This window comes from Oncorhynchus nerka, linkage group LG4 (genome assembly GCF_034236695.1).
Source record: "Oncorhynchus nerka isolate Pitt River linkage group LG4, Oner_Uvic_2.0, whole genome shotgun sequence".
Classification (NCBI taxonomy): domain Eukaryota; kingdom Metazoa; phylum Chordata; class Actinopteri; order Salmoniformes; family Salmonidae; genus Oncorhynchus; species Oncorhynchus nerka.
Window position 1 is genome coordinate 27,636,353 of NC_088399.1, and position 26,629 is coordinate 27,662,981.

Genomic DNA, 26,629 nt, shown 5'->3' on the forward strand with positions numbered 1-26,629 from the left:
TCAGAACATGAGAACATATGAAAGCTGGTGGTTCCTTTTAACATGAGTCTTCAATATTCCCAGGTAAGAAGTTTTAGGTTGTAGTTATTATAGGAATTATAGGATTATTTCCCTCTATACCATTTGTATTTTATTAACCTTTGACTATTAGATGTTCTTATAGACACTTTAGTATTGCCAGTGTAACAGTATAGCTTCCGTCCCTCTCCTCACTCCTCCCTGGGCTCGAACCAGGAACATCGATAACAGCCACCCTCGAAGCAGCGTTACCCATGCAGAGCAAGGGGAACAACTACTCCAAGTCTCAGAGCGAGTGACGTTTGAAACGCTATTAGCGCGCACCCCTGCTGTTTGAATGAATGCTTACGAGCCTGCTGGTGCCTACCATCGCTCAGTCAGACTGCTCTATCAAATCATAGACTTAATTATAACATAATAACACACAGAAATACGAGCCTTAGGTCATTAATATGGTCCAGTCCGGAAACTATCATTTCGAAAACAAAACGTTTACTCTTTCAGTGAAATACGGAACCGTTCTGTATTTTATCTAATGTATGGCATCCCTAAGTCTAAATATTGCTGTTACATTGTACAACCTTCAATATTATGTTATAATTACATAAAATTCGGGCAAATTAGTTTGCAATGAGCCAGGCAGCCCAAACTGTTGCATATACCCTGACTCTGCGTGCAATGAATGTAAGAGAAGTGACACAATTTCACCTGGTTAATATTGCCTGCTAACCTGGATTTCTTTTAGCTAAATATGCAGGTTTAAAAATATATACTCCTGTGTATTGATTTTAAGAAAGGCATTGATGTTTATGGTTAGGTACACGTTGGAGCAACGACAGTCCTTTTCTGCAAATGCGCACCGCATCGATTATATGCAACGCAGGACACGCTAGATAAACTAGTAATATCATCAACCATGTGTAGTTATAACTAATGATTATGATTGATTCATTGTTTTTATAAGATAAGTTTAATGCTAGCTAGCAATCTAACTTGGCTTCTTACTGCATTCGCGTAACAGGCAGGCTCCTCATGAGGTAGGTGGTTAGTGCATTGGACTAGTTAACCGTAAGGTTGCAAGATTGAATCCCCGAGCTGACAAGGTAAAAATCTGTCGTTCTGCCCCTGAACAAGGCAGTTAACCTCTTGCTCCTACCTGACACGCAGGCGTCCCATCTAGACATCTGGAAATGCAAATGCACTACGCTAAATGCTAATGGCACTCGTTAAAACTCAAACGTTAATTAAAATACACATGCAGGGTATTGAATTAAAGCTACACTCGTTGTGAATCGAGGCAACAAGTCAGATTTTTAAAATGCTTTTCGGCGAAAGCATGAGAAGCTATTATCTGATAGCATGTAACACCCCAAAAGACCCGCAGGGGACGTAAACAAAAAAATTAGCATAGTCGGCGCTACACAAAACGCACAAATAAAATATAAAACATTCATTACCTTTGACCATCTGCTTTGTTGGCACTCCTAGATGTCCCATAAACACTATTGGGTCTTTTTTTCGATTAAATCGGTCCATATATAGCCGAGATATCGATCTATGAAGACTGTGTGATCAACGAAAAAAATAGCGTTTTATAACGTAACGTCATTTTTTTAAATTAAAAAAGTCGACGATAAACTTTCACAAAACACTTCGAAATACTTTTGCAATGCAACTTTAGGTATTCAATCGGTTGAAGTGGCGCATGGATATATTTTTCCACTTTCAGTGATCAGATTTTCTTGCACTTTTCGATGAAACGCACGTTCTGTTATAGTCACAGCCGTGATTTAACCAGTTTTTTAAACGTCTGAGCGTTTTCTATCCACACATACTAATCATATGCATATACTATATTCCTGGCATGAGTAGCAGGGTGCTGAAATGTTGCGCGATTTTTAACAGAATGTTCAAAAAGTAGGGGGTAGGAGAAACAGGTTAACCCACCGTTCGTTCATTGAAAATAAGAATGTGTTCTTAACTGAGTTGCTTCAAAGTGTTTCCTTTCAAATGGTATCAAGAATATGCATATCCTTGCATCAGGTCCTGAGCTACAGGCAGTTAGAGTTGGGTATGTCATTTTAGGTGAACATTTAAAAAAGGGGGCGGATCCCATTTAGAACAATGACGGTCTACATCGAAGCAGGATGTCTAAGTATGGGTGGTCCCGGGAATCAAATCGAATACCCTGGCGTTACAAACACCATACTCTCCCACCAGTTCAAATTTTTGCGCCAAAAGTACTTTCATATTTTTCCTGCCAGCATGTTCGCCAAACTACTAAACTGTTAGTGGCACTGTCACAATGCAGAATCATGACATAGTAGGTGGGGTTGTAAACAACACAAATATTACTGACTAGTAGTAACGTTAAATATAAAATGTTATTGACACGAGTGACAAGACATTGGCATCATAAGAGCTAAGTAGCTAATGCTAGCCGCAAGAACTTTAGCAAACCGGTGTTCATTTTCTCCCATCAACACAATTATATTATTACTCTTCCAATGGTGTGTAGCCACCATGCATTGGAATAGCAACATAATTCTGACAAATAAACGTTCACAAGCAAATTACAACATTACCTGCTAATTTTCCTCGCTGTCAGTGGCAGCTGATTACAGCACAACTTTCCGAAGGACGCTGCCATCTTGTGAGTGTGTAGAACGATCGTTTAAACAACCAATCAGAACTCGATATTGAGGAAAGCTTCTTCGTCTTCGCAAGACGAATATTAATCCTAGCTGGAGGTCTTTGTCGCCACCTAAAGGATTGTGATACTATAACACTGTGTCTGATTGTGCCAAAGAGTATGGCAAAGATTTGTATAACTAACCCAAGATAGACCACAGACTGTTGTTTCCTATGGAAACTAATTAATCATAGCGGGCAGAACGAGCAAGAAGGTGGGCAGAGCCAAGCACGAGCTAGCATGTATTGGCATATTTCCGTTAGGGAACGCATACTCTGTGAGGTGCGCGTGTGCCATTTCTTAATTCGCCCTTGCATTCCTTCTGAACAACGAATTTTTTTTCAAACTTTGACAAAGGGTAAAGTCTACAAAACTTAGTCCACTCTACTCATAACGTATTTTAGTTTTCGAAACAGAAAACTGTATTTAGATCAAATGTTTAATCGATGGGGAAAATTTGCAGAATGAGGGGCAAAATCCATCTTGCTCTATCTCACTACACATCCGATTAACATCCGGTCACATCCGGATAAATATCTTGTCTCATTGTTCTAAATTTGAGTGTGGGTTGTGGCGAGATTTACAATTGAAATACCGCGAGAGTTTGGACTTCCCGGAGTATTATGTTGCTATGACGATAGCTTCCAAAAGTTAGGACCTTTGGCGATGGTAGAAAATATGCTTTTATTTATAAACTGTATATTGGTTTGCTCATTCATCTGTGATGACAGTTAGTATTCATAAGGATACGTCATAACGATGCAAGCTAAGGTTAAATTTATGCTTATTTATAAAACCCTCTTAGGCCTCACTCCCCCTTATCTGAGATACCTGCTGCAGCCCTCATTCTCCACAAACAACACCCGTTCGAACTGAGTCACATTCTGTTAAAGGTCCCCAAAGCACACACATCCCTGGGTCGCTCGTCTTTTCAGTTCGATGCAGCTAGCGGCTGCAAAAAAGAAAACACTCAAACTGTTGTCTCCATCTCTTCATTCAAAGACTCAATCATGGACACTCTTACTGACAGTTGTGGCTGCTTCGCGTGATGTATTGTTATCTCTTCCTTCTTGCACCTTTGAGCTGTTTGTGCCCAATCATGTTTGTACTATGTTGTGTTTTCATGTGTTGCTGCCATGCTATGTTCTTAGGTGTCTCTTCGTGTAGTATTGTGGTGTCTCTCTTGTCGTGATGTGTGTTTTGCCCTATATTTTATTTTTAATCCCAGCCCCTGTAGGAGGCATTTTGCCTTCTGATAGGCCGTCATTGTTAATAAGAATTAGTTAATGGACTTGCCTAGTTAAATAAAAAGAAATAAAAGGATGTCGCCGTGGAATGCCAATTAGCTAACATCACTGTCCTCGGGAAGCACCATAGCGTTGGTGTTGTACTTGTACGGAGGTGCTTACCAACTTTAAGTGCGTCAACATGGCAGATGTATTCACAGTTTGGCCAATGTTTTCTCTGCCATGATTTTATTTCACGTAGTATAGAAACAATAAGTTATTTAGATCTGTGATTACCAAACCTTTATTCTCGGCCCCACTTCCAGCATTGGTGAATATTCCGATTTGGTCAAGAAGCGCGAACACGCAAATATATACTGAACATAAAAATAAACGTAAAGTGTTGGTCCCATGTTTCATGAGCTGAAATAAAAGATCGGGGTGCGCAGCTTTTGTGGAGCCATAGGTAACAATGCTTCGAGTGTGGCTGTTGTCGATGTGTACAGAGGGTCCCTGGTTCGAGCCCTGGTAGGGGAGAGGAGAGGGACGGAAGCTATACTGTTACACCTACATGGTCTGTTTCACTTCCAGATTTCTCAAAAGGAAAGATGGTTATTTCAGCCAAACAAATAGATCAGTTTACATATCCAACTAATTAATAAATTACACAAATACACTATTTTATTCGTAAAATATTACAATTAAAATGATTGACAATACGAATCTTTAGTGTTGGTCTGTGAGATGCATGTCTACGGTAAGTGCCCATCACTTAACATAGGATGAAATAAAGGAATTAAAAAATAAATAAAAAGCAATATAAAGTTTTATTTTCAGACATGGGGGTTCCCAAAATGTGTCACGTTTTCCACTACACACCAGTGTATACTAAATAATCCTGTTGTCAAATTAAAAGAAAAAAGATTTCACATCACTCACGTCACATTTTTCTACCATTCCATCTCTGGCCTCAAGAGCAGAGGTCAGAGTGAGGAAGAGAAGGGGCACTAGAACACTTCACAGGGTCTGGCTCTTTGGGAGTAAATATGTGCAGACTTTTGCCACACTAGCAAATAGGTCCAGGGCAGTGGAGGAGTATATAAACAAAGATTGCAATCCGCATGAAGGCTCTCTTAGAAAGTAACTATACACATACAAAAAAATACAAGAGAAAATGACAAAAAAAAAAAAAAAAAACACCTCCAGAATTTTTTTTCATAATGGCAGAACACTGTAACTACTGTATGTAGTTATGGACAAGTTTGAACAGTGGAATACTTGGGTGTTAAATGCAAACTCCATTAAATCAGTCAGGTAATGACACTAGAAAAATTGTTCTGAACAATTCATGAAAGGATTATGTCAATGTGTGCTGATGCTGAGCTGAATGTTTCCACTTGATTCCGAACAAAGACCTGATATGTAATGATGATTGACCCCAGATAGACAAAGTATTCACTTCAAATGAGTGTTCCACAATAAATGGTCATGATTTAAAAATAATGCATGATGAGAATTATGGTAATGAATTGAACACTACAACTATTTCATTGCTGGTTCCTAGATAAGGATTTTGTTAAAGCAGAAACTTATCTCCACAGTCATTATTCAATGTAAAAATGAGATTGCAATAAGGACAGGCTGTTTGGTATGACAATGCTAGAAGTTTAGAAACAGATCGGGCAACCAAGCTAGGTCTTCCAATCTAAGGCATCAGAGTTCTTAATGGACCTATTTACAGGCCTGATTTAACTTTTACATGAAAGATTGCTGCACACTCACAAAGAGAAGATGGGTAAATGCTGTTGTAAGACAGACCAGTTAGTGGATCCATATTTTGCTCCATATCATGTGGCATGGACTGATGTGGATTTTATGGATCACATGTAAAAAAAAAAAAATTAAAAAGTTTTTAAATAACAAAACAAAAAAATCCATTCTGAACTTTAACATCTATAATATACATTTTGCAATATAATATACTAGGTAGGCGGTTTAGCAGCATTAGGAATTAGGACAATATCTACAGGCACGCAGCCCACACTCACTTATCCAAGCACAGGACCACTCAGTGCACATTACTTGTAATCCTTAAACACATTCTTATCCATTGGAAAATGGTTAGAGCCAGGAGTTTTTCCTGACCATGTGACCACCTGAAAGATTCTGTGGGAAGATCTCAATTGAAAACGCCTCACATTGTCTACTTCTTAAAACCCATTGGAGGTCAGAGGGAAGGGACCTCTGGCTCTCTCATCCAATGGGTTTTGAAAAGGAGAGAGGACACAAGGAGTATGCAATTGAGATAACTAGGGCCCAGAGTTTTTCCAGGACACATGTTCAGGAAAAATCCTGTCCCTAGAAATGTTCAGCAGCTATTAGAAGATGAGGCCATATCACAGCCAGACAATTGAATAACCCTAACCTGTGACCATCCAGCATTAGAATACTGGGAGACAGACATGGTCAATGGTGTCAAGAGTCCCTATGCGGAGGAGTTTGAAGTCTGACAGTTTAAACAAAAAAGGGGCTGCCTACAAAAAAATCTAAACACAAAGATGTTACATATTTCATATGTCCAAAGAAAAATGATGCACCAAAAAGGGAAATCAATCCACAGAAAGAAACCGCAAAAAAAAAAAAATCCAGTTTGTGATCAAAGATTAGGTCCATTTCTACCAAATGACCATTTCCATAGGTACTGAGTCCTTTACAGTAAGCCAAGGGACTTAAACCTTGAGGCCTTTCAACCCAAAATGGCCTCGTAGTACGACTGTGTAGCTAGGTCAGGGCCACATCAGGATTTCGAAATTCAATGGAGGGCTGCACAGATTTTTTGGGGACGGACGGGTTTGTTAAAATCAATTTGCGGCCCAGAAAAAATATATAGGCCCATTATAATTTCTACATACCATCTAGATTTAAATGACCAAGAGTGGCCTTGAGTATTTTATCTAACCCAAAATAATAATTTTTACTTTAAACTTGTATTTCTCAAACATCCCGTGGGCCAGATTGTATGGGCTCATAGTTTGTCCTGTCCTGATCTAGGTCCTCAACACTGAAGTAGAGATAATATACCATCTATGGGAAAATGACATTTTCACATATGTATCAAATTTTGTTCGCACATCAGATGATGGACCGGATGATGTACATCAAGTGAAAAAGACTGTTAATCATGGACTTTTCCTTTTCTTTACAAATACTGCAAAATATATGTATGGTTTCACTATGATTCAGGATGGGAACTCCTCATCATCTAGATCCCAGTCGGGTTATCAGGGAGATGTACTGAACTGATGCCCCCACATGTAGCATCTTTCCCAACAATGCATGAGGAGATAGAGAGACATGGGGCACCAATCCAGTTGGTCAGTTACCTCCATTCCGAAGGCCAGGCTAGCAGTGAGGCTGTCATCAGGGGAGTAAAGCTGCACATATACCGTTGACTCTGTCAGAAACGGTTGTGTCCTCACAAGGTCCCGTTCAAAACAACAATTTAATGAATGAGTTGATGAGAAATCTGAATGAGGTAAGAGGGAAAGTGCTCAGGTATGGGTTGTCAAACTTGTCTTCCATGTGTTCACATGCGAAAGTTCCATGTGTGTGTACGAACGCACACATCCAAGTATGAGCACCCACAATTCTGTTATCACAGGTTCAATTATAGTTCCTAAGAACAAAGTAGTAATTGTTCAACCACTATTCATTATATATCATACCTCTCTTTGCTGGATTGAGTTTAAATTTCCATAAAAGGCACACATTAAGTCAATTTTTTCTAGCACTTCAAAGTCTGCCAGTTCTGAAACAAATCATCTGAATGGGCATTTCAGGGGCCCCGAAGTAGAAAAACCTAACACGATCATAGAAATCTCTTAACATGATCTAATTATTAAAATCCAGTTTCATAAGCCCAATCAATTTACAAAACAAGCTGTCCAAAAACTGAGAATGATGAACCATATGCAATGCATGTGTGTAGCATGTCACAAATGATAACTTGTTCACTCTATAATATGCTACTTTGACCCGATGGGCTTGTGTCAAAAGTAGAGCACTATGATGAATAGGGTACCATTTGTGAGAGTTTGTATGTGGATGTGAAATAGGGGGTATTGTGGGACTGCTCAGTCCTCCAGGCCTTGGCGGGTGAAGAAGTCTTCCAGCTCGCTCAGCCTCTCGATGAGCATGACATCCAGGTCGGCATCGTCAGGCCTCCCCCGCCGACCACGCCCCCTGGAGCCCTTTACGCGCAGGGGAGCCATGTTGGCCCGGACTTTGCGTTTGCGCGGCAATGTGAAGTCGGGGAAGTCCAGTACACGCTTCCTCTTCTGGTGGCCAATGCAGACCAGAGATCCGTTCTTCTCCTTGGGCTCCTCGAAGATGGTCTCCAGGCTCCTGGTATGGGAAAACAATATGATCAACCATATACTAAACCATATGATCAACCATATACTAAACCATATGATCAACCATATACTAAACCATATGATCAACCATATACTAAACCATATGATCAACCATATACTAAACCATATGATCAACCATATACTAAACCATATGATCAACCATATACTAAACCATATGATCAACCATATACTAAACCATATGATCAACCATATACTAAACCATATGATCAACCATATACTAAACCATATGATCAACCATATACTAAACCATATGATCAACCATATACTAAACAATATGATCAACCATATACTAAACCATATGATCAACCATATACTAAACAATATGATCAACCATATACTAAACAATATGATCAACCATATACTAAACAATATGATCAACCATATACTAAACCATATGATCAACCATATACTAAACAATATGATCAACCATATACTAAACCATATGATCAACCATATACTAAACCATATGATCAACCATATACTAAACCATATGATCAACCATATACTAAACAATATGATCAACCATATACTAAACAATATGATCAACCATATACTAAACCATATGATCAACCATATACTAAACAATATGATCAACCATATACTAAACCATATGATCAACCATATACTAAACAATATGATCAACCATATACTAAACAATATGATCAACCATATACTAAACAATATGATCAACCATATACTAAACAATATGATCAACCATATACTAAACAATATGATCAACCATATACTAAACCATATGATCAACCATATACTAAACAATATGATCAACCATATACTAAACCATATGATCAACCATATACTAAACAATATGATCAACCATATACTAGTGCTGAGTGAATAGTGCTTTTTTGAGGTCGGTTCAGTTTCGATTATTAAAAAATAAATTACTGTTTTCGATTCCTGTTATTTAAAATAAAATAAAAACATTAAATGCACTATGCATGTGTGTCGAATGCTTTAACACAGAATAAAACAATTAATAAAAGTCCCATGATGGTAGTGACTGCCCATTACTACTCATCACTTAAATCAGAATATATTGACATTACTTTAAAAAAATATTTCAGTTTGTTTGAGTTATTATTTCATTATAAGTCATCTCTATAGAGCTGCTGTCTATGCTGTCTGACAAAATCACTATTTTAGAAGTTCTTCAAAGTAAATAAGGCATTCTGGTATGACTGCTGAATACCAACTATCAATCACTAAGATCATGTATTTTCAGGTAGAGATACCTCGCAACTCCTCCCTCATGATGACAAATTTTTCTGTCTCTTTTACATAACATGCGTAAAAGCTACACAGACCGAACAAGTAGGCGCATAATGGATTATGGTCATTGTAGTTAAATACCATGTTTTCTGCGCTAAACTACAAGCTCACAAAAAAAAAAGACCGAAATGGAATTCAAATAACAACCAACATTAGTCAATAAGTTGTTTAAAAAATGTCAATAACAGAAATGTCAGTTAACTGCTGAGCAATACCATACACTAAACAAAATGATAAACCATATGATGAACAATATTAAAGCGGAAATGACTGAGATTAAGATTTTTCACGTTAAAATGTATACCAAACAAAAACCATTGAAATCAAAGTTTAATAAACCATACAACTATGTACAAGGACTACTTTTAACAATTTCCCCAGAAAATGTTAACGAAAACACATGTACAGGAAGAACTGTGCAGATACAAAGTTTGTTTAACAGAATAAAACTCAGGGAAATGTTACAGTAACTGTTACCAAACTTTGTATCTGCACAGTTTTTACAGTTAATGTTTTTTTATTTACTGTATACATTTTTCAAAGTAGTCATTGTGCATAGAGGTGTATGGTTTGTTAAACTTTGAAATCAATGGTTTTTGTTTGGCATACATTTTAAAGTGAAACATCTGAGCCTCAGCGTAATTCTGTTAACTTGGAATTGCCTATGCCTATTTTAATAGCCTATTGACTAACAACAAGCGGTTTCAATATACTGTCAATTGTCATGTTCTCCAACTTGAGGTACAGTTTGAATAATAAAAATGATGGCTGACCTGTTGGGAGTGGGTGATTTGTAATTCTTGTTGGTATAAATCTCCTCCAAGCTGAACTCCTTCTTCTTCAGCCTGATGGGATGTACGCAAAAAAACATGTAAAACACAGTTGGCACTCTGTGTGATCACATGAGCCGTGGTATTTCAATAATCCAATTGTTTTGTTAGTTACTGAGTTTTTAAACTTACCTCTTTGGTTTGGGCAGGCCCATGGGAGTGAGGTTGTTGTCTGGTTTGGGAACAGTCTTCCGAATGCGGATCTGGGATACCCTCTTGGAGCGCTGGCATGGCTGGGTTCCCACACTCGCATCATACAGACCACCCTACAGAACAAAATAAAGAAAAAGTGAGCAAGATCACAGAACCAGAAAATAATTGTATTTTAATAATATAGCAAAGAAGAGGTACAACTAGCTGGATTGCAAGAGTTTGTGTTCAGACAATGGAAGAGGTGCTTCCTTGAAAAATCAATGATGCTCACAGGGAATAAAATACAAAAGTCACTCTGTGGATCAAATGAGCAACCTCAGTCAACACCAAAATGGTGTTCCCACTGTCACAACATTCATCAGCCCCCTTAGGTCCAGGACTAGACTGCAGAGACTGCAACTAAGAATTAGATAAATTGCTCAAATCTGGGTGGAACGTTTGTTGTGCATGATCCCTATTAATTGTAAGGATTGTACAGAATCAGAGCCACAGTTTTGGTAACTGCCAAAATAAAGGAAACACTTGAGTAAATGGATACAAAGTATATTGAAAGCAGGTGCTTCCACACAAGTGTGGTTCCTGAGTTAAGTAATCAACAACAAATTCTGTGCGGGCCATTATTTTGGCCCCCATAGGTTGACAATGCCCCCATCCACAGGGCACGAGTGGTCATTGAATGGTTTGATGAGAATGAAAACGATGATAACCATATGCCATGGCTGTCTCAGTCAGCAGATTTCAACCCAAATTAACACTTAAGGGAGATTCTGGAGTGGCGCCTGAGACTGTTTTACGCCACCATCAACAAAACACCAAATTCTGGAAATTCTTGTGGAAGAATGGTGTCTAGGGATGTGCATCTCTTCTTTCATATGCATCTAGATACATGGGCTCCAATAGCAAACATTTTCATTTGGAACAATTGTGTGATTTGGTTTGATTAGGGGAATGAATTTATGTGATTTGGATCAATTTGATACAATTACATGAATTTTTTTGCATAAACACATTCATTTTCCATTTATATCTGCTGTTGATGGGAGCTCAGGAGCTGGGCCTCTGAGCTGGATCTGTCTGAGCTTTGGATTTCTTCTCTAAGCTGAGTGGCCCTCAGTGTGTGTGTGTTCCTCAATGTCAATGGTGTGTGTATGTAGGTACCTGAGCTGAACCATAGGGCAGCTCAGGTACCTATGCTTTTTGTCCCCCTACTTTTTAAAAATCTGAAAACCACCAATTTGTCATTTTTGCAGATAAAATGTTGAGTTGACACAATGACAATACTAATCTTAGTAAATTAGAATGGCATTTAGCCAATTAGTATACTGCAGCTTTGGATTTGAACCAGTCTCAATAGAAAATGGTTTAGACCGATTGGAATTTTAAGGAGAGTTTCTTTCACTCCAACCAATTAATGTGACCATGCACAGCTCCAAAAAAGTATTGCTGTCATTTATGAAATTACCCTGTTCATGTAACAATGACCGTTTAAAGCAAAAACTACCAAAAATATTTATTATAGGGAACCTAAACAACTAAATAAAATCTGAATGATTGAAAACTCCAATCAGCTGTTGGATGAGAGTTGCATCCACTCCGGTAGGCTACACAACCCCGGTAAAACACAATTGGTAACATTTAGTTGAGACAATTACATTAATTGTTCTATATACAGTGGGGCAAAAAAGTATTTAGTCAGCCACCAATTGTGCAAGTTCTCCCACTTAAAAAGATGAGAGGCCTGTAATTTTCATCATAGGTACACTTCAACTATGACAGACAAAATGAGAGAAAAAAATTCCAGAAAATCACATTGTAGGATTTTTAATGAATTTATTTGCAAATTATGGTGGAAAATAAGTATTTGGTCACCTACAAACAAGCAAGATTTCTGGCTCTCACAGACCTGGAACTTCTTCTTTAAGAGGCTCCTCTGTCCTCCACTCGTTACCTGTATTAATGGCACCGGTTTGAACTTGTTATCAGTATAAAAGACACCTGTCCACAACCTCAAACAGTCACGCTCCAAACTCCACTATGGCCAAGACCAAAGAGCTGTCAAAGGACACCAGAAACAAAATTGTAGACCTGCACCAGGCTGGGAAGACTGAATCTGCAATAGGTAAGCAGCTTGGTTTGAAGAAATCAACAGTGGGAGCAATTATTAGGAAATGGAAGACATACAAGACCACAGATAATCTCCCTCGATCTTAGGCTCCACGCAAGATCTCACCCCGTGGGGTCAAAATGATCACAAGAACGGTGAGCAAAAATCCCAGAACCACACAGGGGGACCTAGTGAATGACCTGCAGAGAGCTGGGACCAAAGTAACAAAGCCTACCATCAGTAAAACACTACGCCGCCAGGGACTCAAATCCTGCAGTGCCAGACGTGTCCCCCTGCTTAAGCCAGTACATCTCCAGGCCCGTCTGAAGTTTGCTAGAGAGCATTTGGATGATCCCGAAGAAGAAGGGCCATGTATCGTGAGATTGAGTGAACACCTCCTTCCATCAGCAAGGGCATTGAAGATGAAACGTGGCTGGGTCTTTCAGCATGACAATGATCCCAAACACACCGCCCGGGCAACGAAGGAGTGGCTTCGTAAGAAGCATTTCAAGGTCCTGGAGTGTCCTAGCCAGTCTCCAGATCTCAACCCCATAGAAAATCTTTGGAGGGAGTTGAAAGTCCGTGTTGTCCAGCAACAGCCCCAAAACATCACTGCTCTAGAGGAGATCTGCACGGAGGAATGGGCCAAAATACCAGCAACAGTGTGTGAAAACCTTGTGAAGACTTACAGAAAACGTTTGACCTCTGTCATTGCCAACAAAGGGTATATAACAAAGTATTGAGATAAACTTTTGTTATTGACCAAATACTTATTTTCCACCATAATTTGCAAATAAATTCATTAAAAATCCTACAATGTGTTTTTCTGGATTTTTTCTCTCTCATTTTGTCTGTCATAGTTGAAGTGTACCTATGATGAAAATTACAGGCCTCATCTTTTTAAGTGGGAGAACTTGCACAATTGGTGGCTGACTAAATACTTTTTTGCCCCTCTGTAACTAGGCAAGTCAGTTAAGAACAAATTCTTATTTACAATGATGGCCTACACCGGCCAAACCTGAATGACGCTGGGCCAATTGTGCGCCGCCCTATGGGGCTTCCAATCACAGTCGGTTGTGATACAGCCTGGATTTGAACCAGGGTATCTGTAGTGACGCCTCTAGCACTGAGACACAGTGCCTTATACAGCTACAGATATCATTAAAAACTGCAAACATTTCTCCCCACCTTATGACAAAATGTGTAGAACTGCAGGAAATTGGCTGTAAAACAGCTAATTTTCCTATCCGCCCCATGGCAAAATGAGTAGAATTACAGCAAACTTGCTTTAAAACTTAAAACGTAAATGTTTTTTTTCTAGGGCTGCACAAATTTGGACAAAATATATAATTGCGATTTTTGGGCCAGATATTGCAATTTCTATTATGAATTGCAACACGTGGGTGAAAACTTGGTAATTCCATCAGACATGGTTAAAACAACTGTCTGGGTAGAGAACATCACTTCCAACATGAGATGTGGATTAACACACTGTGCTAACTGAACACAAAACCAAATGAAACTAATCTTTCCCAACATTGTTATAGGCTACATATGATAAAAGATGGGATTATAATACCTACATATTAACAAGCCAAAATATATTATTGATTAATTCATGAATAACATTATGAGTTCCTATTTCCCAATACGAGTTCTTAATTAAGTTCATTATTTATTCAAGCAGCCATGGGCTGCAGATGGAATATGATTATTATAATTGTGTAATTATGTATAAATAGGCTGAAACATTATTATAAGTCAAAGTGCCTTTAAAAAATTGTAACACGTAGCCTACTGATTGCAAGGTGCAGTCTGTGTCCAAAACATTGGCGTCTGGTCCAGTCATTCAATGTGACATGTTTCAACACCTCCCTTAATTTTGTTATACAGTGTTGGGATGGTGATTTGGGAGAAATATGTATACTTCTTATCCAGCTTGTTTATCATCTTCTTGAAGCCATCTTCGCTGACTGTGTAAATAGGAACCATGTCTTTGGCTCTGATAGCCTCGGACTTCTATGCGGGATGTTTTTTTGTAGGGTGTTACACTTGAAAACGCATCATCAACCAATTCGTGTTTCACTTAGGCGGCTGGTTGTGGCTGAGGGGCTTTGCTGCTGTCGGGCGCTTTTTTTTTTACTATTCAATCATCATGAAGTAGTGGATGGTTATTCTTCAAATTATTAAATCAATTGTCGAGACAACTCAGACAGTTTTTGAGGTTTGCCTGTACCGAAATACTGCCATAGCACTGAATATGCGCCCTTCTTGGCACCAAATTGACATTCTTGTTAGCACTAGCAGCACCGGACACACTGAGGTAAAGCCACAGTTGCTAAACCTCATACTGTACCGTCTTTGGTGAAGCCCTTTCTCTCCTCACCAACATCTAAATGTACACTCTAACCAGGGATGCTTGTGATTGGCCAGCATGTGCATGCCATGCAGTGTGAGAGACACCCGCGAGCAGCCCCTCGTGAGTGTGGCCCCCACACCCATCAAAGTTTCCCATCCCTGTCTAGTCAATCAAAGTCCATTCTAAGACAAAGTTACTGTACATTCCAGGCTCACCTCTCTGGTTGGGCTGCGGCCATGCAGACCAGGGTATTTGACGTTGGCACTGGCGATGGCAAAGCTGGGCACAGGCTCGGGCTGGTTATCCAGACGCATGGTCTTGGGGCTGTGGCTATGACTGGTCTTGGGGCTGGAAAGGGCCCGCTCTGGGGGGAGTCTGACCCAACGTCGCCTTGTCGGTGAGAAGGTGAGAGACGTACTGCTGGGCGGAAAACAGAATGGAGACACATAGTTCGTGATGATATTCAATAATAGGCATAGGTTGTGCATCACTTATACATGCTGTTTATCCTTTGAGATGCCACTGACAACAGCAGTAACAGATGTAATGTAGCCAGCCCATATTAGTTTGCCAATAAATTATTACATTGCATTTCATGGACATTCAATAGTGCCATGTCTAGACATCTGCTCACCTTGCTGTGCTAGACATTCTGACAGAGGTAGCTTCTTGACTGCACGATTGAGCATAACTGCAATTACAAACCAACAAGCAAGCAAACAAGAAATCAGCAGAATATCTTCAAATGTTTACTATAATAAGTAAATATTTATTCTCTCTATTAACATATTGCTTATGAAAACGGCTCGTAGCACATGAAAATGCCTATCAATACTGACCTGTGGTCATTGTCCAGGCCAGGAGGGCCTGTGTAGTCCTTGAGGGGAGGATACATGTACTTCTTCTGTGACTCTATAATCTGACACATCACCGTCTCCACCGCTGTGGCCGACAACCTCATGAGGGGCATGGGGCACTTGTGTCTGAACCAGTGGCGGAAGGAGGCGGGGGAGGATGCAGCCAGCACGGTGCTCAGACCCGCCTTGGAGAACTTGGAGAAGCCCATCTGGCTGAAGAGGGACATGGGGAACTGGCCTGTGGCATGGAAAAGGCCATGCTGCAGGGTAGAAGAGTCTCTGTCCAGGGCCTTGCTGCTACAGCATAAGGAGGAGAAGGTCTGGGCTAGGGGCCCTAGCTGCAGGGGGGACAGAGGCAAGACTGGGCTGCCCAGAATCACCAGGGGCTGCCAGTGGTGCTGCGACGTCTCCTCCTCCAGCTCCGGGAGAGACATGGCTAGAGCACCACTAGTGCTGCGAACGCCTTTCAGGGGCCGCTTCTTACAGGAGGACCGGTCCTTATTCCAGTGGTTCTTGAGCTTGGAGTTGAAGACGCACGGGATGTTCCCCCATCTACTTTGACCACCATCCGGGGGTGAGGGGAGCTCCGTGGATGGGCTGGAAGGTACAAGCTGGCTGGCTGTGTCCGACAGCTGGAGTAGGAGGGCCTGGCCTTGGGGGTGAATGGATCTAACACCAACCATGAGAGATTTAGAAGAGCCATTTCGGGGAGAGGAGAGCTTGGAGGCTACGGAGGAGTCTAGAGAGGGGCTGGAAGAGTGGAAGTGCAGGAAGGATCGATCCGTGGCTTGTTTGCCCTTCTGAGGGTCCACGTAGCCAGACATGGGTGGGGAGGACAGAGGGGACCGGGAAGAGGGTGCAAAGACTGAACTTGATAGTGATGATGCTCCATCTGGAGACTTCAGCTGGGCGTGGGACAATGGATTGTGTTGCTGATGAGGTATTGTAAAATGTATTGTCTGCTTGTGTTGTTGACTCTGCTGCCTCTCCTCGGCTGCCTCCCTGCCCACACCAACCTGTGGTTGGTCCTGTATCTGAGCGGAGAAGCTACTCTTGACGGACTTAGTGGCGGTAGAGTTAAACTCATCGACCGAGTGTGCCTTCGCTTCCCTCTTGTTCCGCCTCTTCCTCTCAGGCTTCTGGTCTTTCTCTGCCTCTTTGGAGGACTGAGTGTAGGCCGTGTGGTCAGTGCGAGGCGGGCTGGTGATCCTAAGTTGGATGTTAGTTGAAGCAGGAGCTATTCTTCCCGTGTGCTCAGGCCTAGATGACCTTACAACTTCAACGGAATGTGGCGACAGAGAGAAAGCTCCTATAGGGCTCAACTGTACCCCCTCAGGAAATGCAGCCATAGTCCTACCCTTACCCGTAAGTGGACACTTATGGACCTCAGTGCTTTTGGACAGGCCTTGGGATTCAGTGGGGAAGTGTACATGAGGAGAGTGTGGATGGGTCTCTATACTCTCTCTCCTGTTCCCAGATTGTGCCTTCTGAGAAGGGGATGGAAGGGGCACTTCCTGGCTGTCACTAGACTCTGTGTCTGCCAGGGCAGAATTGACCAACCAGTTAAGAGTGTCCCGCCCCTTCTCGGCCGCCAGCTCTACGTCCAGATCTTCAAAGTCCGACACAGGGGAGTAGTTCCCTTGTTTGCACCCCTCAGTGACCGACTTAGAGGGAGCTTTTCCCATGGAGGATACGGACTGGCCTGACTCTGTTCTTTTCATTTTCCCACCTAACCCCTCTTTGTGGTCACTGCTCGGGGCCGGACTGTGGCTGGGTGAAAATGTTGTTGTCATCATCCATTGACATCCAGTGACACTCCCCTCGTCTAAGTCTGCTCCTGAGGAGCCCATATTGCACAAAGGGTTAGGACTGTGTGGTAACAACTTGGTGAAGTCCTCTTCTTTCAGCACTCTTGGTTCCTTTCCTGTACAACACAAGAAACATTACTTACCAACAAAATAATCTTCAATCAAGTAGTTAAACACTGGCAGCCCGTGGCCCCCATGTTTGGCGTCACTCAGAAATGTCCTTGTTTTTTAAAGAAAAGCACATTTTTTGTCCATTAAAAATACAGTGCAGACAGTCATTTACAACAAACAATTGTAGCTGGAAACAGTGATTTTTATGGAATACCTACAGAGGCCCATTATCAGCAACCATCACTCCTGTTTTTCAATGGCATGTTGTGTTAGCTAATCCAAGTTTATCATTTTAAAAGGCCAATTGATCATTAGAAACCCCATTTGCAATTATGTTAGTACAGCTGAAAACAGATTAAAGAAGCAATAAAACTGTCCTTCTTTAGACTAGTTGAGTGTCTAGAGCATCAGCATAAACACACATCTCAACATCAACAGTGAAATGTTTACTCTGGGATGTTGGCCTTCTAAGCAGAGATGCAAAGAAAAAGCCATATCTCAAACTGGCCAATAAAAATAAAAGATTAAGACGGGCAAAATAACACAGACACTGGACAGAGGAACTCTGCCTAGAAGGCCAGCATCCCAGAGTCGCCTCTTCACTGTTGACATTGAGACGGGTGTTTTGCGGGTACTACTTAATGAAGGTTCCAGTTGAGGACTTGTGAGGCGTCGGTTTCTCAAACTAGACACCTAATGTACTGGTCATCTTGCTCAGTTGTGCACCAGGACCTCCCATTAATCTTTCTATTCTGGTTAGAGCCTGTTTGCGCTGTTCTGTGAAGGGAGTAGTACACAGCGTTGTACAAGATCTTCAGTTTCTTGGCAATTTCTCGCATGGAATAGCCTTCATTTCTCAGAACAAGAACAGACTGACGAGTTTCAGAAGAAAGTTATTTTTTTCTGGACATTTCGAGCCTGTAATCGAACCCACAAATGCTGATGCTTCAGATACTCAACTAGTCTAAAGGAGGCCAGTTTTAGTGCTTTTTTAAATCTGCACAACAGTTTTAAGCTGTGCTAACAATCTCAAAAGGGTTTTCTGATGATCATTTAGCCTTTTAAAATTATAAACTTGGATTACCTAACACAACGTGCCATTGCAACACAGGAGTGATGGTGGCTGATAACGGGCCTCTGTACGCCTATGTAGATATTCCATTAAAAATCAGCCGTTTCCAGCTCCAATAGTCATTAACAAAATCTACACTGCATTTCTGATCAAAATGCTGTTATTTTAAAATGGACAAAAAAAAGTGCTTTTCTTTCCAAAACAAGGACATTTCTAAGTGACCCCAAAATGTTGGACATTAAGTGTATGTGTACACACATACACCTTAGCCAAATATATTTTGTGTATGTAAACCTCCGACTTCAACTGTATACACACACATATGTATGTATGCGTGTGTATACAGTTGAAGTCGGAGGTTTACATACACCTTAGCCAAATATATTTAAACTCAGTTTCACAACTCCTGACATTTAATCCTAGTAAAAATTCCCTGTCTTAGGTCAGTTAGGATCACCACTTTATTATAAGAATGTGAATTGTCAGAATAATAGTAGAGTGAATTATTTATTTCAGCTTTTATTTTTTCCCATCACATTCCCAGTGGGTCAGAAGTTTACATACAATCAATTAGTATTTGGTAGCATTGCCTTTAAATTGTTTAACTTGGGTCAAACATTTTGGGTAGCCTTCCACAAGCTTCCCACAATAAGTTGGGTGAATTTTGGCCCATTCCTTCTGACAGAGATGGTGTAACTGAGTCAGGTTTGTAGGCCTCCTTGCTCGCACATGCTTTTTCAATTCTGCCCACAAATTTTCTATATGATTGAGGTCAGTGCTTTGTGATGGCCACTCCAATACCTTGACTTTGTTGTCCTTAAGCCATTTTGCCACAACTTTGGAAGTATGCTTGGGGTCATTGTCCATTTAGAAGACCAATTTGCAACCAAACTTTAACTTCCTGACTGATGTCCGGAGATGTTGCTTCAATATAACCCCAATTTTCCTCACTCATGATGCCATCTATTTTGTGAAGTGCACCAGTCCCTCCTGCAGCAAAACACCCCCACAACATGATTCTGCCACCCCCATGCTTCATGGTTGGGATGGTGTTCTTCGGCTTGCAAGACCCCCTCTTTTTCCTCCAAACATAATGGTCATTATGGCCAACAAGTTATCATTTTGTTTCATCAGACCAGAGGACATTTCTCCAAAAAGTACAATCTTTGTCCCAATGTGCAGTTGCAAACTGTAGTCTGGCTTTTTTTATAGCAGTTTTGGAGCTGTGGCTTCTTCGTTGCTGAGCGGCCTTTCAGGTCATGTCGATATAGGACTCGTTTTACTGTGGATATAAATACTTTTGAACCCGTTTCCTCCAGCATCTTCACAAGGTCCCCTGCTGCTGTTCTAGGATTGATTTGCACTTTTCGCACCAAAGTACGTTCATCTCTAGGAGACAGAACCTGTCTCCTTCCTGAGCGGTATGAAGGCTGCGTGGTCCAATGGTGTTTATACTTGCGTACGATTGCTTGTACAGATGAATGTGGTACCTTCAGGTGTTTGGAAATTGCTCCCAAGGATAAACCAGACTTGTGGAGGTCTATAATTTTTTTTCTGAGGTCCTGGCTGATTTCTGTTGATTTTCCCATGTCAAGCAAAGAGGCACTGAGTTTGAAGGTTGGCCTTGAAATACATCCACAGGTACACCTCCAATTGACTCAAATTATGTCAATTAGCCTATCAGAAGCTTCTAAAGCCATGACATCATTTTATGGAATTTTCCAAGCTGTTTAAAGGCACAGTCAACTTAGTGTATATAAACTTATGACCCAATGGAATTGTGATACAGTGAATTAATCTGTCTGTAAACAGATGTTGGAAAATGTACTTGTGTCATGGACAAAGTAGGAGTCCTAACAGACTTGCCAAAACTATAGTTTGTTAACAAGAAATTTGTGGAGTGGTTGAAAAACGAGTTTCAAGAACTCCAACCTAAGTGTATGTAAACTTCTGACTTCAATGGTATATAATCCACACTCAGTCTTAAAAACATGACTTTTCTCCTTTTTTAAATGACTTAATAAAATGTAGCAGGGAGGCATGCACACACATTTCAGCGTGGGGCCTTCTAATCTTTAGTGCGTCAACTTGAACTCACCCAGACCATGGAGAGGTGACAGGTCCTGTTTGGCGACAGCAGCAGTCATCCCTCTTGCCAGCTGGCCCACCTGGATCCTGAGCAGAGCCAGGCTGTTGCCATGTGTGGTGCCCTGCTCACAGAGCTGCTCCATCCTCCTCTCCACCACCTCCAGACGCTGGCACAGGGAGCCGAGGGAGCCCGTCAGCAGCCGCTTCATCTCTGCCTGGTGGGCTTCCAGGCAGCACTTCAGGGTCCCCAGCTGCTCTCCCGTGGGGCCAGCCGGGGTAGTAGGATCAGAGGGGCACACCTGAGGAGGGGAGGTAGGCTCTGTGCACAGAATACAGTCACAGAGAGGGTGAGTTGGAACTAGGGAGGTTGATTGTCAGGTTTGGGCAGCTAAAGGAGACCTTTTCATAATTTCACCCGATCACTTCTCCTCGCGTTTCAGTCTGATCATTTAGATTGCTGCTGCCTCCTGTTAGCCTACTACTATGATAAATCAAATGGTGAGGAACAGATATAGCCCTTGGTTCTCCCCAGACCTGACTGCCCTTAACCAACACAAAAACATCCTATGGCGTTCTGCATTAGCATCGAACAGCCCCCGTGATATGCAGCTTTTCAGGGAAGCTAGAAACCATTATATACAGGCAGTTAGAAAAGCCAAGGCTAGCTTTTTTAAGCAGACTCAAAAAAGTTCTGGGACACTGTAAAGTCCATGGAGAATAAGAACACCTCCTCCCAGCTGCCCACTGCACTGAAGATAGGAAACACTGTCACCACTGATAAATCCACTATAATTGAGAATTTCAATAAGGATTTTTCTACGGGTGGCCACAGCAACTTGCCCAAGCCTTCCCCATTTCTCCTTCTCCCAAATCCAGTCAGCTGGTGTTCTGAAAGAGCTGCAAAATCTGGACCCCTACAAATCAGCCGGGCTAGACAATCTGGACCCTTTCTTTCTAAAATGATCTGCCAAAATTGTTGCCACCCCTATTACTAGCCTGTTCAACCTCTCTTTCGTGTCATCTGAGATTCCCAAAGATTGGAAAGCAGCTACGGTCATCCCCCTCTTCAAAGGGGGGGGGGGGGGGACACTTGACCCAAACTGCTACAGACCTATATCTATCCTACCCTGCCTTTCTAAGGTCTTCGAAAGCCAAGTCAACAGATTACCGACCATTTCGAATCTCACCATACCCTCTCTGCTATGCAATCTGGTTTCAGAGCTGGTCATGGGTGCACCTCAGCCATGCTCAAGGTCCTAAACGATATCTTAACCGCCATCGATAAGAAACATTACTGTGCAGCCGTATTCATTGATCTGGCCAAGGCTTTCGACTTTGTCAATCACCACATCGGCAGAGTCGACAGCCTTGGTTTCTCAAATGATTGCCTCGCCTGGTTCACCAACTACTTCTCTGATAGAGTTCAGTGTGTCAAATCGGAGGGTCTGCTGTCCGGACCTCTGGCAGTCCCTATAGGGGTGCCACAGGGTTCAATTCTTGGACTGACTCTCTTCTCTGTATACTTCAATGATGTCGCTCTTGCTGCTGGCGAGTCTCTGATCCACCTCTACGCAGACGACACCATTCTGTATACTTCTGGCCCTTCTTTGGACACTGTGTCAACAACCCTCCAGACAAGCTTCAATGCCATACAACAATCCTTCCGTGGCATCCAATTGCTCTTAAATACAAGTAAAACTAAATGCATGCTCTTCAACCGATCGCTGCCTGCACCTGCCCGCCTGTCCAACATCACTACTCCGGACGGCTCCGACTTAGAATACGTGGACAACTACAAATACCTAGGTGTCTGGTTAGACTATAAACTCTCCTTCCAGACCCACATCAAACATCTCCAATCCAAAGTTAAATCTAGAATTGGCTTCCTATTTCACAACAAAGCATCCTTCACTCATGCTGCCAAACATACCCTTGTAAAACTGACCATCCTACCAATCCTCGACTTCGGCGATGTCATTTACAAAATAGCCTCCAATACCCTACTCAACAAATTGGATGCAGTCTATCACAGTGCCATCCGTTTTGTCACCAAAGCCCCATATACTACCCACCATTGCGACCTGTACCCTCTAGTCGGCTGGCCCTCGCTACATATTCGTCGCCAGACCCACTGGCTCCAGGTCATCTATAAGTCTATGCTAGGTAAAGCTCCACCTTATCTCAGCTCACTGGTCACGATAACAACACCCACCTGTAGCACACGCTCCAGCAGGTATATCTCTCTAGTCACCCCTAAAACCAATTCTTTCTTTGGCCGCCTCTCCTTCCAGTTCTCTGCTGCCAATGACTGGAACGAACTACAAAAATCTCTGAAACTGGAAACACTTATCTCCCTCACTAGCTTTAAGCACCAGCTGTCAGAGCAGCTCACATATTACTGCACCTGTACATAGCCCACCTATAATTTAGCCCAAACAACTACCTCTTTCCCTACTGTATTTATTTTATTTATTTAGCTCCTTTGCACCCCATTATTTTTATTTCTACCTAGCACATTCTTCCACTGCAAATCTACCATTCCAGTGTTTTACTTGCTATATTGTATTTACTTTGCCACCATGGCCTTTTTTTGCCTTTACCTCCCTGATCACACCTCATTTGCTCACATCGTATATAGGCTTGTTTCTACTGTATTATTGACTGTATGTTTGTTTTACTCCATGTGTAACTCTGTGTCATTGTATGTGTCGAACTGCTTTGCTTTATCTTGGCCAGGTCGCAATTGTAAATGAGAACTTGTTCTCAACTTGCCTACCTGGTTAAATAAAGGTGAAATAAAAAATATATAAAAAAAATAGCCAATCTAACAAGCGGTGAATGGGTAGGTAAATATAAAATGCCAAAGCGCATTATCTTTATATATTTTTTACCACTTTTTCTCCCAAATTTTGCGGTATCCAATTGGTAGTTACGGTCTTGTGTCATCGCTGCAACTCCCGTATGGAGTTGGGAGAGGCGAAGGTCGAGAGCCTGCGTCCTCCGAAACAGAACCGCACTGCTTATTGACACAATGCCCATTTAACCCGGAAGCCAGCCGCACCAACGTGTTGGAGGAAACAGCATGCACTGCGCCCGGCCCGCCACAGAAGTCGCCGCTAGTGAGACATGGGACAAGGACATCCCTGACGGACAAACCTTCCTCTAACCCGGACGACGCTGTGCCAATTGTGCGCCGCCTCATGGGTCTCCCGGTCACAGCCGGCTGCAACAGAGCCTGGACCTGAACAAAAAATCTCGACTGGCAAAGCTAGAACTGCGATGCTGGGCCTCAGACCACTGCACCACTCGGGAGGCCCCGAAGCGCATTCTTACTGAGTGACTGCAAATTTGTCTGCCCGCTGCAAGTTAAGGACAGACAGACACACACCTTCGAGCGCTACGCCTAATATGAAGCTTTTTTGGTCTTTAAACTTGTAGACTGATAAGTACATGTTGACAAAATAACTAGGCATATTACAACACTTCCGTGTTTTCTGAACATGAGTATCTTCCGATCCAATTCAGCTATCAACTGTCAATTTACAGATATGATCAAGAGTATGGCCAGGTTGGCACCCCCTTAGTTTCTATGCACAAGAAACTGATAACAACAATTGTACATTACCTAGTTGTTTTGGATGAACCCAGACATTGCCTTTGTTGCCGGGTCTTTGGGTGCCTTGGACCTGAAAATGACCACGCACAAATTTACACACAATCCAATACACAGACATTGGATACACATGCAGAAACATAAGCATACTCTAAGACAGGGTTCCCCAAAAGGCGGCCCAAGTTTTATTTGGCCCTTCACGTTTTTTGGGGGGTATTTTTATTGTTGGACATAAGACTGTAAAAACACCAGAAAATCAGCTCCAAGTGGCTTCAATTTAATAAATATGTTTCCAAGTATTCCCACGCATAATATACACACGTGATCATACACAAACGTAAACCAGGTTTGAAATGATTATGTTTTAGTCAAACATATATGTTAGGTCCAACAGATTGCGGTTAATTTGCAGTCTAAAAATGATTTGTAATTATTTTACGGCCGGCCGCCACTCACAAAAAATAATAATAACATAGTCCTACGGCTGAATCTAGTTGATGATCGCTGCACTAAGAACACCACACACATTCCCCACCTGGTCTGACACTTGTGTCTCTGTTCTTCTGAAATCGGAAGAGCCTGCAGTCCCATAGACAGGACCTCTCAAACTGGAGACTGAACCCAAAGCCCTCTGCCTGTGCTCTGCCTGAGTCTGTCTCTCTCTCACACCAGAGTCCATCCCAAGACTACCATCTCTATCTCTGCTCTCTGCTGGTCTGTGAGACATAGTCACGGTCACCAGAGGTCCTCCATCCTCGACAGCATTCCTCTGGTCCTTGCTAGTCTCTCTGCACCCCGTGGCCAGTTGTTCATGGTACAGCTGGGAGAGAGAAGGGCATGGACCCACCGACGTGGAGCCGGGGAGCTGCTGAGCACCTCTTGGATCAGCCGAAACAGATGACAACATCATCACACATGGGCTGAAGGGCCTGCGGAGCAGAGAGGGGACAAGAGGGGTTCCTGGGTCAGATTCCGGTTCAGATCATTTTATTGCCAATACAACATGGTGGATTAACCAAGAGATGCCCAGTGATTGAATATAACACCTTATGATAGCTGGATAAATCAACTACATCTAATAAACAAATCTACATTTTAAAAATGTCTAAAATAAACATATTTCAATCTAATTATTGCATGCAACCTTGAGGCGAATACCAAATCATTTCTCTATTATTACCCAGCAGTGTGATACATTTAGTTAATCTAGCCATCATTACCTAACCCCACGCATAATCCCCGACTGTTACAACAAGTAAACTGTCTCGCTACACGCACAAGCTAGCTTTGTGGTTTGACAGATCGAATCTACTACTAGCATGACCAAAACAGACACCAAACATAATAGCGAGTCTATTGAAGAAAAAACACTGATCAAGCGTAAATCAATCACTCACTCACTCACTCACTGCCTGCCTGCCTGGATTCCCAATACTCTCTACAATAACACGACTGTCTACATCTTTTATACTATAGCATAATGTAGCTAGTCACTGCGATCAAAACGTCGAAGGGCCCGTGTTACACGAGTCGCGCTTTGTTGAAGCATTTTAGACGGTAGGTTTAGACAATTGTGATAACATACCTCGAACAGAGCTCTGCGCCCAATGTGGATATGTGGCTTTACCAAACTTGCCCCAAGACGTGCCCTGCAAACTCCTAGATAAAATTCCAATTTGCTGTTCCATCCAGACGTCCCGTGCTAATGATTTCTATCTCAACTGCGCTTCCGGTGGAAAGCGGCTCTTGATGGGAAGGCGAAAAGGCAGTTTAGCATTACATTTCAGAACCTAGACACTTTGTAAACCAGTATACAGAGATGGCAAGATGTCTCTTTAAAATCTAGCTAACCGTATATTTGCAAAATAGTTATACGCTAACTGCCAATGTTTTCTTTTTCAAGAAATACAGATTTGTTTACGAACAAATAAATAAATGAATCTCGCTCTCAAGAGCGAGACAATTGCCCGGA

The 26,629-nt window shown here is 41.8% G+C and overlaps 2 protein-coding genes across 3 annotated transcripts in view; both read right to left on the bottom strand.

Annotated features, from left to right (window-relative positions):
- Positions 1-2,702, bottom strand: part of LOC115121214 (phosphatidylserine decarboxylase proenzyme, mitochondrial-like) — a 41,591-nt gene extending 38,889 nt beyond the window's left edge. The window contains exon 1 of the mRNA XM_029650289.2: positions 2,604-2,702. Within this exon, the coding sequence (XP_029506149.1) occupies positions 2,604-2,668 (65 nt within the window). The 5' untranslated portion in view covers positions 2,669-2,702. The remainder of the gene's footprint in view (positions 1-2,603) is intronic.
- Positions 2,703-4,744: 2,042 nt separating this feature from the next.
- On the bottom strand, positions 4,745-26,629 carry LOC115121262 (uncharacterized). 2 transcript variants are annotated; one of them, XM_029650331.2, is made up of 10 exons: positions 26,243-26,629; positions 25,193-25,586; positions 24,670-24,730; positions 21,055-21,363; positions 15,948-17,889; positions 15,743-15,799; positions 15,324-15,525; positions 10,625-10,758; positions 10,436-10,507; positions 4,745-8,340 (listed from the first exon to the last, which is right to left on the bottom strand). In XM_029650331.2, the coding sequence occupies exons 2-10, from the start codon at positions 25,565-25,567 to the stop codon at positions 8,070-8,072; spliced, it is 3,423 nt and encodes a 1,140-aa protein (XP_029506191.1). In that variant the 5' UTR covers positions 25,568-25,586; positions 26,243-26,629; the 3' UTR covers positions 4,745-8,069. The 2 variants fall into 2 exon arrangements, with proteins under 2 accessions (XP_029506191.1, XP_029506185.1); XM_029650325.2 differs by having other exon boundaries at positions 15,324-15,528.